Genomic DNA, 14,640 nt, shown 5'->3' with positions numbered 1-14,640 from the left:
AAAGAACACCCCAGTCTGCACCTCACCAAACCTTGCTGGCACAACACAATTGATCGTGGATTGGGTTACATGCGAGAGGAAGAGCAAATCAAATAAATCATCACCCTAACCGTGCGTATCCTACTACTACCAGTAAAGAGCGAAACCAAGATTCTACCCAAAAGAAGCAAAGCTCGAAACTCTAAACTATCCTCATCTTCATCCCAACATCTACAACATCACAACAACCCGCTTATACCATTTGGTGAACGAGCTTGGACATGGCCTGTTCTCTGTTTCCGGTATCACCACCTTCGATGTAGGTGGTGAACTTTCTAGGTCTCCATCCGCCGTTAGGGTTGGAGAGCTTGAATGGCCAGAGGGCAGAGGTGGCTTGCTTGAAGTTTGGTCCGCAGGTGGCGATCTCGTGGACCAAATCCTCGATACAGATGATACCGTATTTGCCCAATTGCTTCTCGATGATCGAGTTGTCGGTGATGGGGATTCTGGATCCGTCGACCTTGGCGTATCCTCGCTTGTAGACTAATTCTCGGATGGCCTTGAGGTTGACTTCTCCGTAGGTGATGTATGGGTTGACAAGGTTGAGCATTTGAGTGGTAGCCTTGGTTACTCGGATGAAGACACCGTTGTTGATTTGGAGGAGTCGGAGGAGTTGGAGGATCTTCTTGGGTTTAGGAGCGATCTTGGAGATACTGAATCACGAGAAACAAAAATGTCAGTGTTAACTTCTGGTTGAAGATTGTTGAGTGCACCAACTCACCCCTTGATTCGGACAACAAAGTAGACCTTGGGTTGAGCACCGACGTAGAAGTCACCAGTCTTTCTAGCCTCTCTCTTGAGTCTGATCTCCTCCTTCTCTTGTTGAACGTACTCGTGTACGTATTCACCGGCTCTCTTGAAGATGACGTTTCGCTTGGCTTTTGAGGCCTATCACGGTGACAAGTAGATGTCAGCTATATATCCCTTTCGGAATACCATAACAATCACAAGACGAGATAGTTGGAAAAAGTTCAGCCCCGAAAGATGGTTAATTACGAGCAGCATCGCCTAAGCTAGCCGTGTGCCGACAGACGTCGGTGTTGTGCATCATCGATGATGGTGGTGGTGAGATGATATGTGATGTCCGCCATAGTCTAGTTCCTATCCCTTTCAGATTTTCTCCCAATCCCTAATCTGATCCCTACTCCATCTAACATCTGACTAGATGAAACAACAATGCGGCGCAGACAAAACCCCAACTCACCTTTCGGGCCTCAGCGGCAGCGGCCAACTTGGCCTCTCGGGTGGCCTCGTTGGTTCTTCGCTTTTTGAGCAAAGTCTCAGGGACGGCGATTTGCTATGAACGGAAAATACCATATCAGTACTCCATCTTGCCTATCCCTATCTCTTCCTCAAATCATTGTCTGAGAGGATGGCGAGTGGGCGAACAGACGGCGAGGGAGAGGGTGTCCCCCAGGATTGTCGATCATCTAGTCCTCGCCATCCTCCTTGACCTTCTAAAATTTTCTCCAGACTCCAACTCACCTCGGCGGTAGGCACACTACATGAAGAGCAGAACGTCAGCTACTATCGCATGTTAAATCAAGAGGGAGCCGTACTGACCTGGTTGAAGGAGCCATTTTTGATGATGTATGAGACTTGAAGGTTAAGGAGAAGAAGGAGGAGGGTTAAAGGTTTTCTAAGATTGAAGATTTGCGTAGAATCAACAACCAGCAGAGGAGCGACAGAGTGAGAGAACAGATCCCACCGTACAGTGTATAGTGAGTGCAATGGGAGGAGATTGTATGGAGCGAATTCCGCCAGGTGTATTAAAACGTGGTGAATTTTCGCTCAACCCAAACTCCGAGAGATAACGCCGAACAGATTTTGATAAGGATTTTGGAGGTAATTCTGCGCCGGATGGGTATTACACGTCATGAAAGTGCCACATTTCACCCAAGCTATCGAAACTCGATTGCTGGACCAAATTTACCATTGTAGTGCTTGCTGCTGCTGGTGCATGGCAAATGTTGCAGAGTGTGCTAGGTGCGAGTGGATTGCTCAAAGTCATCATTTCACTCGTCCACAACTTGTCTCTTCTTCAACCACAAAACATCTTTAAGCGTATTCCTGGATCATCCATCCTTAAAAGTTGGTTTACGTATAACAATGGTGAGTGTTGGTGTTACCTGGTGTGCAGACGTAGGAGCAGAGATGGTAGAGCTAACTTGTTTTTCGTTAACTCACAGTCTTCCGAACTCGCTGCTACCTACGCCGCTCTTATCCTCGCCGACGAGGGTATTGAGATCACCGTGGGTTTCATTTTCTTGTTAGCTCATGGAGCATAGTAGAAGCATTCGAGGCTGATAGTCTGTGATGTGATTTATAGGGTGACAAAATCGTCTCTCTCGCTACCGCCGCCAAGGTCGAAGTTGAACCCATCTGGGCTTCCCTCTTAGCCAAGGCTCTCGACGGTAAAGACGTCAAGGATCTCCTCACCAACGTCGGTGGTGGTGGTGCCCCCGCCGCTGCTGCCCCAGGTGCCGCTGCCGCTGCTGGTGGTGCTGCCGATGAGGCCGCCCCTGCCGAGGAGAAGAAGGAGGAGGCTAAGGAGGAATCCGATGATGACATGGTGAGTTGTCTTGTCTTCCCTCTATAAGTTTCTTCCTTTGTGAGTGGATCAGAGACTAATGGTGTATCGTCTCGTTCGCAGGGTTTCGGTCTCTTCGACTAAACATCTCGTCAAATCTATCCTTCGAAAATCCTTCCACCCGAATTTGGTCTTCCAAGTATAATTTGTATATACACATCCTATGCATTGGTGCCATCTTCTCTACATACTCGTGTCAAGTGCACGCAAGCCTTCACATGAGCTCACCGGCTTATCATACCTGACTTTACCTTTACTACTAGCCTCATCGAAGTCTGCACCTTGATACCCTCTGTTCTGATCAATTACCCTCTACCTTCCCATATGACCCTCTTATATCACGTGCACATCAAAGATGATGCGTGCGGTCTGTCGATTCGTCGAGCTGACATCGGGAGATCATTACTTGGGTACTACGAAGTCGGACTCATAGCCAAAGATTGCGAGCAGATCGCGCTACAAGGTGACTGTTTGAAGATAGTATTTGGTGATGATATGTGTGTGACATTGGCTGTGATCATGATCTTCTATTTATCTATATGTTTATGTGTTACATCTACCTCCTGGATCCCTAGCTCTTCTCCTCAGAAACCGTACACCATCGATTCAAATCTGTGGATCTAGATATCTGATACAACGTATCGTCAAGTTTCAACCAATTTGTCCGGCCGATACGTGAAAGTGCACCTCTACCATAGCTCGAGGTACCAACTCCATAAGCTATATTTAAAAAGGCGATCCCGCCCCCAAATAAACCCTCATCTGCTTAGCAGGTACCTCTATAATCTTCGCCCTAATCGTCTCAAGACCCAATCGTTTCGTAGCTTCGTACCTATGACAACCACCCATCGCGAAATAGAAAGTCTCGGCTGGACCTGTGGGGTTGATTTTCAAGGGTGATTTGACTTTGATTATTTCAATGGGGGTGAAGGTATCTCCTGCCTGTTGAGAATATCAGTCAGCACATATGCGGCACAAGCAAGAGCGTGGTAGAGAATGCGGAAAACAGAGGAGAAGAAGAAATATTCGCATGCAGCCCGTTGTGAACATTCGATATATGCTGCTTGTATCCCCCCACTGGATCCAACGCGAGTACACAACACCGTCGTATCCAAGAAGAAAGGCCAAACTCACCTTCATCTCCTCCATGAACGTCTGGACTTTCCCCTCGTCCAACTCACTAGGCAGAGGTCGCCTGATGACCCTCATTGGAACATTATGTATAGGTGCCTCCTCATTTCGGGCGAATATCGATGAAGTAGGTCTAACCTCTGGGTTCGAAGATGTCGATGTCGCTGTCGCTGTCGTTTCGGGTTGGAGTTGAAGTTGTTCGGGTAGACAGGAAGTGGAGGTGGACGTCTCTGCGATGGTGGACATCGTGCTGTGGGTTTACTGCAAAGTGGCTATGTGGTAGGACTATGTTCTGCTCAGGCTTTTGAGAACGCTGTGGTTCTCCCTATCGAGGAATATATGTTATAACGGAGTTGTGTCTATATGGCGAATACTCTGTAATTGAGTCATGATTTTTGATTATTGATGATTTGGGTGGCAAACGATGTATGACGCTGCTCACCATGGAAAGGTTAAGCTAATCGGCCGAATGTTGATGCTCTTCCTCCACTTTTCGAGTCCATCCTCAGTCGCCGATATGTGCAAGATAGCTAGCTATGCACACTTGCGAGCTCAAGGAACGGACAGGCTGAATGTCATGACAATGTTATTGTGATGCATAAATACGTGCTACAAGATGCTAAACGTCTACTGTCTACTGTCTACTATCTACTGTCTACTGTCTACTGTCTACTGTCTGCTATTAGAACAATCTATCTCGTATGTCAATCCACAACGAGTATTCCCCTACTCTTACAATTCTCTACATTTTCGCTCTCATTCATTGAGGATGAGCAGCATCGTCCTGGGCGATAGCCTGATACTCGTGGAAATCTACGTATCCCTTTGGACCGGGGCTGTAGAACGTATCTCGATCGTACTTCCTAAGGGGCCAGTCGTTCTTGAGTCGAGCGGGTAAATCGGGGTTGGCTAGGATATCAAACAAGACGGTCAGTTCTTGATCTGCTGAACACCTACTGAAGTAGATGGAGCAAAATGAACGGTGTGGAACGTCCAAACTCACAGATAAAGAACCTCCCAAACGCAATCAAATCATCATGTTTCTCTGCGTGTTCCTTGGGATACCCACCCTCACTAGCAAAACCACCAGCCACCATGAACCTGACCCCAGCGTCCGTGGTGATTTTTCGAATCTCATCCAAATTGTCTTCTGCCACCCTCTCCTCAAGTGGTTGATCCTTATTTCCAGTAGCTCTAGCTTCTACGGCGTGGATATAAGCTAATTTAGGTTGAGCAGCGACGATAGCTTTGGTCCATGGGATGAAAGTGTCCAGTGGGGTTGGTTCCCTCATTCCTTGGAAGGTACTGAATGGACTGATTCTGATACCAACCTTCTCTGGGCCTACAGCTTCGGAGACGGCGTTGAGGACTCGGAGGGGGAATCGGAATCGGTTCTCAAGCGAGCCGCCGTATTGGTCTGTTCGTTGGTTGGAGACTGATTGGAGCTGTGTCAAATGCATCTGTCAGTATGATATCCATACTACCGAGTAATATAGGTTAGATCAGAGCAGAAGAAGCACAACTCACGAATTGATCGAGAAGCTATATAAAACAAGGAGAGAAGGTCGAGTCAGCACTAAGCTAGTCGGTATTTGAGGTATTGCGCCACTTACATATCCATTAGCTCCGTGGATTTCTACACCGTCGAACCCAGCTTCGATAGCCGACCTGGCAGCGTGAGCGTACTCCTCGACGGTCCTATCGATATCCTGCTCGGTCATAACGTGTAAAGTAGGTTTGGGACCCTCATTCGATGGGTCGGGGATATCAGAAGCGGCGTAGATGGTAGATGCAACTTCGGGGTTGGCAACTCGGCTAAGTCATTATAACGTCAGTATGCGTTTGCGATTGGCACTTGCTTCGATGTGGATAAATGGACTCACCCCAAATGCCATAATTGACAGACCATTTTCCCGCCCTTGAAGTGAACACCATCTGTAATCTTCTTCCATCCCTTGATCTGATCCTGTGTGTAAATACCGGGCACACCATCGTACCCCCTCGCAGCGTCGGAGATGAACGTAGCCTCAGTAATGATCAGACCGCCATCTGCAAAAAAAAACATATCAGTACAGAGCCTAGTCTACAAGGGGTAATGGAGAAGAAAAAGGATGTAAAACTGACCTGTCGCTCTCTGAGAGTAATACTCTGCAGCCCATTCTCCAGGAACACCCGTACCCTTCTCAGCTCTGAATCGAGTCAGGGGAGCCATGACCACACGATGTTTGAGGTCCAAAGCACCTGCTTTGAGGGGTACGAACAGCTTGGAGTTGGGGTTGGTGATGGTCATTTTTCAGTTATTTGTAGAAGAATCTATATACAAGTGAAAAGTTGAGTGAGTGTAGTATTATAATGGGTTTGTCAGAGTGATGAGAATATTCGAATAGCCAAGAGGTGACGGACACCTCAGTACATATATATACATTTCCCTCCCAGTTGTTAATCCTCACTAATTCAACAAACCAAAGCTGGACCCTCCACCTTATCGTCCAAAGGCTGATTAATCAGATCATCATCGAAACATCTCTAGACATTTCATCATAATTTACCATTTACGTTTACGGCCGAACACCGTTTTTCCCGGATTGGCGTTTGTCGGAATAGGAACGGAACAATTGTGTGTTCTGGTTCTGGTTGTAGCTTAAGTGAGTCACCGTGCCGCGACCGGCAATTACCATCCTTCTACTGTAAAACAAATCGGGGATTGAACGTTGTTTCGAGAGGAGGGGAATGGAAACTGAGACCGTCTCGTGCGTGAGACACATGGTCTGTTGGAGACCCGCTCTGATCCCACGGAAGCGGGTGTTCATTTGGTAAACCGATAAGTTACTGGTCATCTTCGGCACGTGAATGCGAACAGATGGGATGGGCAGAGTCAGCAAATATACAATCGACTTTTGCTCGTGCTTGACTTTTGCTCATGCTTGACTTTTGCTCATGCTTGACTTTTGCTCATGCTTTTGGCAGTTCTTTGATCGTCAAGCAATATTACTTTAATGCATATACAACGAGACCACTGCCAACAGGACAAGACGATATAGCCCAAAAGACGAACCCAAGATAACCTATATATTTTATCTATCACTCTACTTATACTGTGCACCCATCACATCTCAGGCATCTCCTCGTCCATCAGACTCCTCTCCCCCTCCAAATCCATCCACAGATCCGGACTTTCCGATCGTCCCGTGGTTCCAGGTGCAGAAGTAGAACCCAACTTTATAGTTGATCGTCTACTCTCACCACCATACCTCTCAGCCAAAATACTAATATCGCTCCTAAGGCTCAAGGTAGAAATCGATCCTCTGAGCGAACCCACATCTGAAGACTCGAGTGATCCAAATCCAATTTCGTCGATGAGGATCTCAGGTTCACCCCAATCTTCCAGCTCGTCCTCTCTCTTGGGTTTCGGTAATTCCTTCTTCATCCCCCGATTCTTCTTACCAACGGTCCTAGAGGTATCCCTGAAAGAGGTGAAGAATTCCCTGCTGGGAGATAGGTTATTCACGAACAGTCCCCGTATAGGCGAGTTGGGAGGGGAAGATAATCCCCAGGGAAAATTCCCAGGTTTGGACGATTGACTATTCGCGATGCTCGATGTGGAGGCGTTGGAGTTGGTTCGTGTAAGTCCTACAGTGGTGGGAGTTAACGCCCCCAGACTTAGTGGAGTTAGGGGTAAATGCGATTCGGAGGTGGTTGTCGTCGACATTTCCGATAATTGGGAATACCTATTCTTATTCTTACTTGTACTTGAGGATGTCGAAGACGTAGAGAATCGTTTGGTCTTTATAGTTGTTGGCGTATCTTCCAGGTCAAGCTCAGCTTCAACTTGGATGGTCAAGCCTTCAGACTTTCTCTTCATCTTCCGGATTTCGGTTGGTGTGGTTTTACGTTCCCTGATATCTCGAACGGTCGATATCCAATCTTCCTCTTCGGATTCACTACCACTCCACCCTCTGCCCGAGGTCAGGCCGAGACCACTTCGGAGAGACGATAACGTGCTGACGCTATTCGCACTGACTGATCGGAGCGAGGCGGGCCGAGAGGGTGAGGGTGAAGTAGAGAGAAGGCGTGATTTGGGTGAGAGGATGTGCGAGATGAGAGCGACCTTGACCAAGGGGGATGCGACATCTACGTGACAAGAGATGTAAGTTGAATGTTCATGTTCGCATGACAAGGGAAGTAAGCACCCACCAAGATCACTCTCTTCCGTTTCTGTCTCTGTCGACTCCGTCGCTCCTACGGATCGTCTCGATCGTCGGGGTCGAGTGACTGTTCGAAGGATCTCATCGAGTTCAGGGCTGGATGGACAAGATAAATGGATGGGGTCGGACACTATCACAGGCTGTACTTCTTCCACTTCTTCCACACGGTCCGAAATGGTTAAAGGAGAGTGTGTATCAACCTCTATAGCTTCAACCGAAGGGAACGTGCAGGTCTGATCAACTTCCACAAAGGGCGAGTTGAGGGATACCTCCAATCGTAACGGCTGCGACTCTTCTGAACCTTGCGCCATCGAGATAGGCTGAACGAGTTGAGAGACGGTCATTTCAGGGTTCAATGAAATCTCTATCACCTTCTCCACTGAGCCCCCAGGTAATTCTATAGGGAGTTCTTCATGAACTTCGATCTTCTCTGTATCCTTGCGAGGTGTGATAGCTTCGATAATCCTATCGGGAGGGATGGGAAAAGCCATTATAGCGCTAAAAGTCGATTCGGACCTCGTATGACCTTTGACCGCTACCGGAAACTCTTCCTCCATCTCATGTCTCCGGCCATCTACTTCGACCTCTGTTTCAACCGGACGATTTGTTGTTTCTTCTATATCACCCCGTGACCGTCCAACCTCAGAACTCGACCTTTCTATAATCTCCTCGGCCAACTTGGTCCCCCGTCTAGAAATCACTGACGACAGACTGCCCAATATTCTCGTAGGTCCTGATCTGGGTGATAAACCAAGTTCGGGATCATCCCATTCACCTCTATTTATATTTGGTCCACCCACAAGTCCTCCCTGAACTAATAGTGAGCTTCGTCGGCGACGGGAGGGTAATAAACTCGAATAAGCCAATGTATGTGCTCTGGGCGGAAGTTGGAATGACATCGAGATGGAGGAGTTGGCGGAATCGCTTCGTAGCGTTGTATTGGGAAGTATATCTTCCGAGGTGGATGATCGAAGCGACGAGGGGGTATTGAGCCCATCATCTCGATCGGTTATTGATGAGGGAGCGTAAGATGATTTACGTGAGATGGAATTTGAGATTATTTGAGCTTCTAATGAGAACTGACTTGATTTTCTGGATTGATCATTGATCATGGAGGTGGTAGAGGCCCACGAGGATCTTTGGGGGTTAAACATTGACTGAGTGTCCGATTCTGAAGGTCCTATCTCACTGAGATTGACCATATGATCCTGAGTCAACCATACGCTCGACCCTGTCGACTCGATACTAAGTCTTGAGAGTTGCTTTGAAACTTTCGGATAAGGTAATAATTGAGGATTGAACCCCATCCCATCTCGTTCTTCGTTCATCCTCATCTCTATCTCCGATTGCAACAACTCCATATCCAGTTCCTCCAAGTTGTGTTTCACTGTACCTTCCAAGTCAATCTCCGAGGTAGACCCAAAAGACGATGTGGCCCAATTGAATGGATCGGACCCCACGGAAGAAGCGAAGGAAGCTCTCTTGAGCGAGTTGGACGATACTCTCCTACTCAAACTATGGTTTGATGCGGTCGAGTGTTTCCTGCCGTTGTTATTCAGAGAGTTCGAAGCGTGCATCAGATCTTGAAGTAATCCGTCGATCGACGATTCCCTTCTCTGGCTCTTCAACGAGGTGGAACGAGATACGATGAGGGTTTGGGCCTGGTTGGGTTGTAGTTGTTGGTCTGAGAATCTCACTCTACTACTTCTTCGCCTCACTCCGTTGGTGATTGAGCCAGAAGCGGAGGGAGAGGGAAGGTGGATAGGTGGACCGAAATCTGTATTTTGGGTGAGAGGGGCAGGAGGAAGTGGGAGGCAGGGTGCAGGAGAGGATGAGATTTGAGGATCCTGGGTTGGTTGAGGGGATTTGGGAGGTTGGAAGGCGGATGGTAGGGGGAGGGCAGAGGATTTACGAAGGATTGATGACGACGGTGTGGCAAGGGCGTCGAGGCGGGAAGATGATGCCTGCGATTCAACATGGTCGAGTGAGTTACTTGATCAACCGATATTCCAGCCGAATATGGAAGAGAGAAATGACTCACCACTGCTGCTTCATCATTCAGCGAGATAGCTTGGCTCAACTTCCTACTCTCCCTTCTCGCCTGTTTACGCCTGATTCTCTCCTCTTGCTCAGCTTCTAACAACTCCAACTTCGCTTTGAACATCCTCTCTCTAGGTGTGGTATAAATCTCAGTCGACATGTTGACTTGCGCGATGTAATGCAAGGGGGAAAAGGGATAGAGAGGGGGAATGGTTTCGAACTGTTCGCATTTGATGTATTCGAGTCTCGATCCTGCTCTCGTATTTAATATATATCTTTTAGGCTAGGTTCTCTCTTTGAGTATCACTTTCGACTTTCGACTAAGATGGATTTTGAATATTTTAGTGGTACCTCGTCAAGAAGACCAACAGAGCCCACAAGGTACACTCTCTCGCTGACCGAGCGAACGCAAACACGAGCGAATTCTCTAGGATGATTGACGCTGTGACCGTAATCAACAGCACTGATCACCCAGATAGCGTCTCTCGGGGCACCTTCAATTTGATCTAAATATTATTGATTGATGATCTAACTTGACCAATCTGATTTCCGGGCCAGGGAGAGAGAGGGAAGGGGAAGGGGAAGGACGAAAGTGAACTTTGAAGTTTAACAGGATTGGTGATGTTGATGGGGAGAGGGGTGATGGTTGTCTAGGATCAATGATCTCTCGGGATGATGGTTCGCAGGGAGAAATCTTGACCGATTGATGGATGGGTTGATATCTTGCTTGAACTATCTCTGATAATCTAATATTGCGCCCTCGAGGACACCATCTACTGCTGAGGTTGATATAGTTGTTATGTTGAAGTCCCTGTACGATCCAATCGCAAACATATCAGCACAAAAACAACAAGGAGACCACCATCTCTACCAACGCTCAGTTCCTCTCTCTCATTGTTGCTACAGTATGAGTATATCGTGTGTTCCATGGATAGGTAAACAGGCAAGTAACCTGAAACATATCACTCCTCATCCCATCACGAATGCACAGGTCCCGATGATAAAAAGGTACCATCAATCCCAATCCAATCCAACATTTCATTCCGCACGGATCATCCCATCAAAGTTTGAGCATTGAGCTTTGGGCAATTTGATCCGTCCTTCAAGCTCATGCACATGCTCATGGCACCAGATCTGAGGGAGGAGATTGTGAGCTTACTTTACTCACCTTTGCCTTGGCGTGTGCACCTTCTTCAATGTCCCATATGGTACCACAACTTCAAGTTCGATTTCTACACTCTAATCCGAAATCCGACTATAGTGCGAAGATGAAACACCAAGGGGGTTACCGTCCAGCGGGTTATATTCCTTTAGCGAGTCGAGCTGAATCGTGACAAGTGAGAGAAAGATTCAATGATTGTGATGTTGATATCGATCATGAGGAGGTGGATGACCAATTCACTCGTTCATGCAAATGGTTATCGATAGATATTTTGATGGATCCAATAACTCCAACATTTTTGGATGGTCAATACGCAATCAGAATCAGGTTCAAGGGGCGTAGACTAGCCACATGCTTAAGCCCAGCTACGATACCACGTAAATTCTATTTCTACCAACCCACATTCCTTTTCCCGTCTTGTCCTGTCGTGTCCTCTTCTACGCCCATGTAATTGGAAGAGATCTATATTTCCCACTCCAACGAAGATGGAGTTGAATCTGAATCGATGTTGTTGTTGTTGTCCGAACAAAGTAAAAAACAACCAACGACGGATCGGAATGTGCCTGAAAGAAGAAAAGCCAACTGCCCAGCTGACAAATACAACAAGCGGAATCTCCAAGGGGATTCAGGGGTTTGGGGGATTCGATTATGGCAGATGTTTAGTGTACTCGCCGAATTAGGTAATCGTGATCGTCGTTCTTCGATGTGTCTCTCCACGTGGCAGTGGAATGTAGACCACGTTTCTTAGGTTGATTCTTGCTCGGTTAATTAGTCGGTCCTTTTGGAAGGTCATACTCGTATCGTCAATCCTCGTTCTAAGCTAAGCAAAGAGTAGGGAGATGAACTCCATGTCCTCGGTGGGTCAAGGCTGTACAGTGCAGTGTCCATCGACGGAGAGCGGTAATGGCATAGCAAAAGGATTAGATAGCTATGCGCTAGAGGAATGTAAGCTGTGACGGTGAAGATATCGGTGACCGCGCTGCACCGCACTGACCTCCACTTCTCACATGTCCATCACCTAGTACGCGCTCTTGCACGTACTACATGTAATGTCGAGTCGACCGTTTGATGATAGCAGCTTAGTCACCCAGTCACCATCACTAATGACCTTTTTATACCATCGCAGACTTAGTCAGCGACGTGGTTAGGACAGAACGTCTCGCCACTTCCTGTAGATCTCATATATAAGGAGGAAAGGAAGAGGGTTCCGATTCATCAACTCAACCTCGGAGAGGTGTTAGGGTACCTTTGATATTTTGACTCTGTTCTGTTCTCGGCGATCTGACCTGACTTCGCTTGATCATACCTCCTTTGGCAATTGACTTTCACATTGGATAATCGACCTCGCTTAGAGTTGGATTGAGCAGTACAAGTGCTGTCACTATCGCTTGATACTCTTCCTCGAACACTTGGAGCCATTCTTGGAGCTGGTGATTCGGTGTGGGGCGACATTGTAAGCGAGGTGGGGAGAGGGGGTTTACAGTATAGTCGATCACACCACATCATCGAGTAGAGGATGTAGTTCAAGGAAAAGGAATATATATATAAGAACAACAGCAACAACTCTACATCGCATCCTACTCTCACTCTCACGTCTCACCAGACCTAGAGTGAAACGCAACACCCAACAATGTCAATGCTACCACCGCCTTTCCCTCCTCCCAAAAACAAACCCAAATCCTCACCTGCATCTGGTTCTACATCCACATCGAGTCCTAAAGCTGTACAGCCCGATGAAGCTCTGCTGAAACGTATATTCAAGGAGTTTGAAGATTACAAATTCACAGAGGATCCGGTGTTCAACGTGAGTGCTTGTCAGTGGTACCACATCGTTGATATATCTGTATGAAGCTTTTCTAACCTAGGATCCGGAATGAGCTGACGCTGGATGACTGATACAGGCTGGACTACCCACCGTCTTCAACGCTATAAAGGGGAAGAAGATGTCGCCTGGATTGATAGATAGGACTATTGCGGAGGCTCAATGGTTTTACTTTACTACTAGGTGAGCATTTTCTCGACGATCATGATTCCTGCCTCAATCATTGTCCCTTGATTATCTCATCACCCCCCAACCTCAATCATCGTAGCAGATCTGATGTGATTGCTTTATTCCAGAATCAAACGTATACCTATCCCATTCACCGTATACACATCCTACGTCAACGCACCCCCACACGTAGTCCCTCCCAGCCCCTCTTCGTCTGGATCCTCTTCCTCTTCGCCCGAGGACCCACGACTGCCCAACAACACGATCACCCAGAACACATCTGCTGGAAAATGTACGGGCAAAGACAAAGACAAAGGCAAGGAGACGAAACCATCCCGTATGGACCATCTGACAGAAGCGATGAGAATGATGGAAACGAAGGGAACAGAGGGTCAGACTGGCCTGACATTTGATAAGCTCTGCGAACTGATCAGGGAGGGGAAAGCTGAGGAGTTGAAGGGGAGGGATATACCTGATGAGTTGAATGTGAGTGTGGTGTCTTGTCCGAGTAGCTTGGTCCTTTGCTGAGAATCCGTTGATAGCCCTTACCACCATCCACATCGACCCTCTCCTCTCGTCCGAAACCTTGGCAATCCCAGTCTCAAGCTCCAAATACCCCCTCGTCGACAGGAACACACCCCTCACCTTCGCAACAGCATTACAGCCCCGATTTCGGCATTTTCAATGCCTTTCCTAGTCCCTCGACTCACTCTCCGATGTTCGGACCACAGACGGCTCTCAGCGGTGAAAGCACCCCCAGACCGTACACCAGCTCAAGTGTTTCGTCAGGGAATCAATCGACTTTCGAAGAGATAAATCGGATGATAGCGGAAGGTATCGATCCAAACTATAGTCATCATAATGGCTTAACTCAAAATCGGAATCAAAGCCAGGATCATGTTAGAAGTTTGGATTCTGATGAGATACGTCTTCGGCACAACCAGGCGCTCGAGGCTCAATATATCTCGCAGGTCACTCAAAACCAGAACCAACACCAGGGGAATTCACCGGGTGGTATACCTGGGTTTGAATTTATAAATTGGTCGGCCCATGAGGATGTTACGCAGATACCACAATCACAATCACAATCACTGTCGATAACGAACAATCACACGAATACGAATGATGATATTGGCATCGATATGGATATTCCGACTATCGACGCCCATAAGGATGAAGATGAAAAGATGGATGATGAAGGAGAAAGTCAGAATGAATTTGGTGATATTTGATACCATAGATGTTTCCCCCATGTCTAATGGAAATACATCTGTAGCGACTTTGTTTCGATAGGTCTGAGTCAAGTTGTATATATCTAGTGTTCTCGTCTTTATCAGTTGTATATAGAGTGCCCAGCATCAAGCATCTTTGTTCGTGTCAATGCATATAATCCACCACGTATCTGATCTGTATATGAGATATAAATGTAAATGATCCTCCCCTTTTATCGCTATGATCGCACCGCTGTGCCGGCATTCGAGCC

The 14,640-nt window shown here is 47.3% G+C and overlaps 6 protein-coding genes across 6 annotated transcripts; 2 read left to right on the top strand and 4 right to left on the bottom strand.

Annotated features, from left to right (window-relative positions):
- Positions 1–232: 232 nt before the first annotated feature.
- On the bottom strand, positions 233–1,619 carry I302_102901 (60S ribosomal protein uL30; the record flags this gene model as incomplete). Its single annotated transcript, XM_019188269.1, has 5 exons — positions 233–692; positions 761–927; positions 1,244–1,336; positions 1,525–1,540; positions 1,603–1,619. 5 exons carry the CDS (start codon positions 1,617–1,619, stop codon positions 233–235), a joined length of 753 nt encoding a protein of 250 aa, XP_019051147.1.
- Positions 1,620–2,148: 529 nt separating this feature from the next.
- Positions 2,149–2,713, top strand: I302_102900 (ribosomal protein P1; the record flags this gene model as incomplete). The annotated part of the gene is made up of 4 exons (XM_019188268.1): positions 2,149–2,151; positions 2,229–2,291; positions 2,369–2,611; positions 2,693–2,713. The coding sequence occupies 4 exons, from the start codon at positions 2,149–2,151 to the stop codon at positions 2,711–2,713; spliced, it is 330 nt and encodes a 109-aa protein (XP_019051146.1).
- Positions 2,714–3,355: 642 nt separating this feature from the next.
- On the bottom strand, positions 3,356–4,006 carry I302_102899 (uncharacterized protein; the record flags this gene model as incomplete). The annotated part of the gene is made up of 2 exons (XM_019188267.1): positions 3,356–3,571; positions 3,764–4,006. The coding sequence occupies 2 exons, from the start codon at positions 4,004–4,006 to the stop codon at positions 3,356–3,358; spliced, it is 459 nt and encodes a 152-aa protein (XP_019051145.1).
- A 514-nt stretch (positions 4,007–4,520) lies between these two features.
- I302_102898 (uncharacterized protein) lies at positions 4,521–6,050 on the bottom strand (the record flags this gene model as incomplete). The annotated part of the gene is made up of 6 exons (XM_019188266.1): positions 4,521–4,669; positions 4,764–5,205; positions 5,288–5,302; positions 5,374–5,575; positions 5,644–5,809; positions 5,885–6,050. The coding sequence occupies 6 exons, from the start codon at positions 6,048–6,050 to the stop codon at positions 4,521–4,523; spliced, it is 1,140 nt and encodes a 379-aa protein (XP_019051144.1).
- Positions 6,051–6,866: 816 nt separating this feature from the next.
- I302_102897 (uncharacterized protein) lies at positions 6,867–10,165 on the bottom strand (the record flags this gene model as incomplete). Its single annotated transcript, XM_019188265.1, has 3 exons — positions 6,867–7,891; positions 7,955–9,929; positions 10,007–10,165. The coding sequence occupies 3 exons, from the start codon at positions 10,163–10,165 to the stop codon at positions 6,867–6,869; spliced, it is 3,159 nt and encodes a 1,052-aa protein (XP_019051143.1).
- A 2,632-nt stretch (positions 10,166–12,797) lies between these two features.
- Positions 12,798–14,389, top strand: I302_102896 (uncharacterized protein; the record flags this gene model as incomplete). Its single annotated transcript, XM_019188264.1, has 4 exons — positions 12,798–12,971; positions 13,069–13,172; positions 13,286–13,643; positions 13,700–14,389. 4 exons carry the CDS (start codon positions 12,798–12,800, stop codon positions 14,387–14,389), a joined length of 1,326 nt encoding a protein of 441 aa, XP_019051142.1.
- Between the last annotated feature and the right edge of the window lie 251 nt (positions 14,390–14,640).

This window comes from Kwoniella bestiolae, chromosome 1, assembly GCF_000512585.2.
Source record: "Kwoniella bestiolae CBS 10118 chromosome 1, complete sequence".
In the NCBI taxonomy this organism is placed as follows: Eukaryota; Fungi; Basidiomycota; class Tremellomycetes; order Tremellales; family Cryptococcaceae; genus Kwoniella; species Kwoniella bestiolae.
This window is presented reverse-complemented; position numbering and strand designations above follow the sequence as displayed.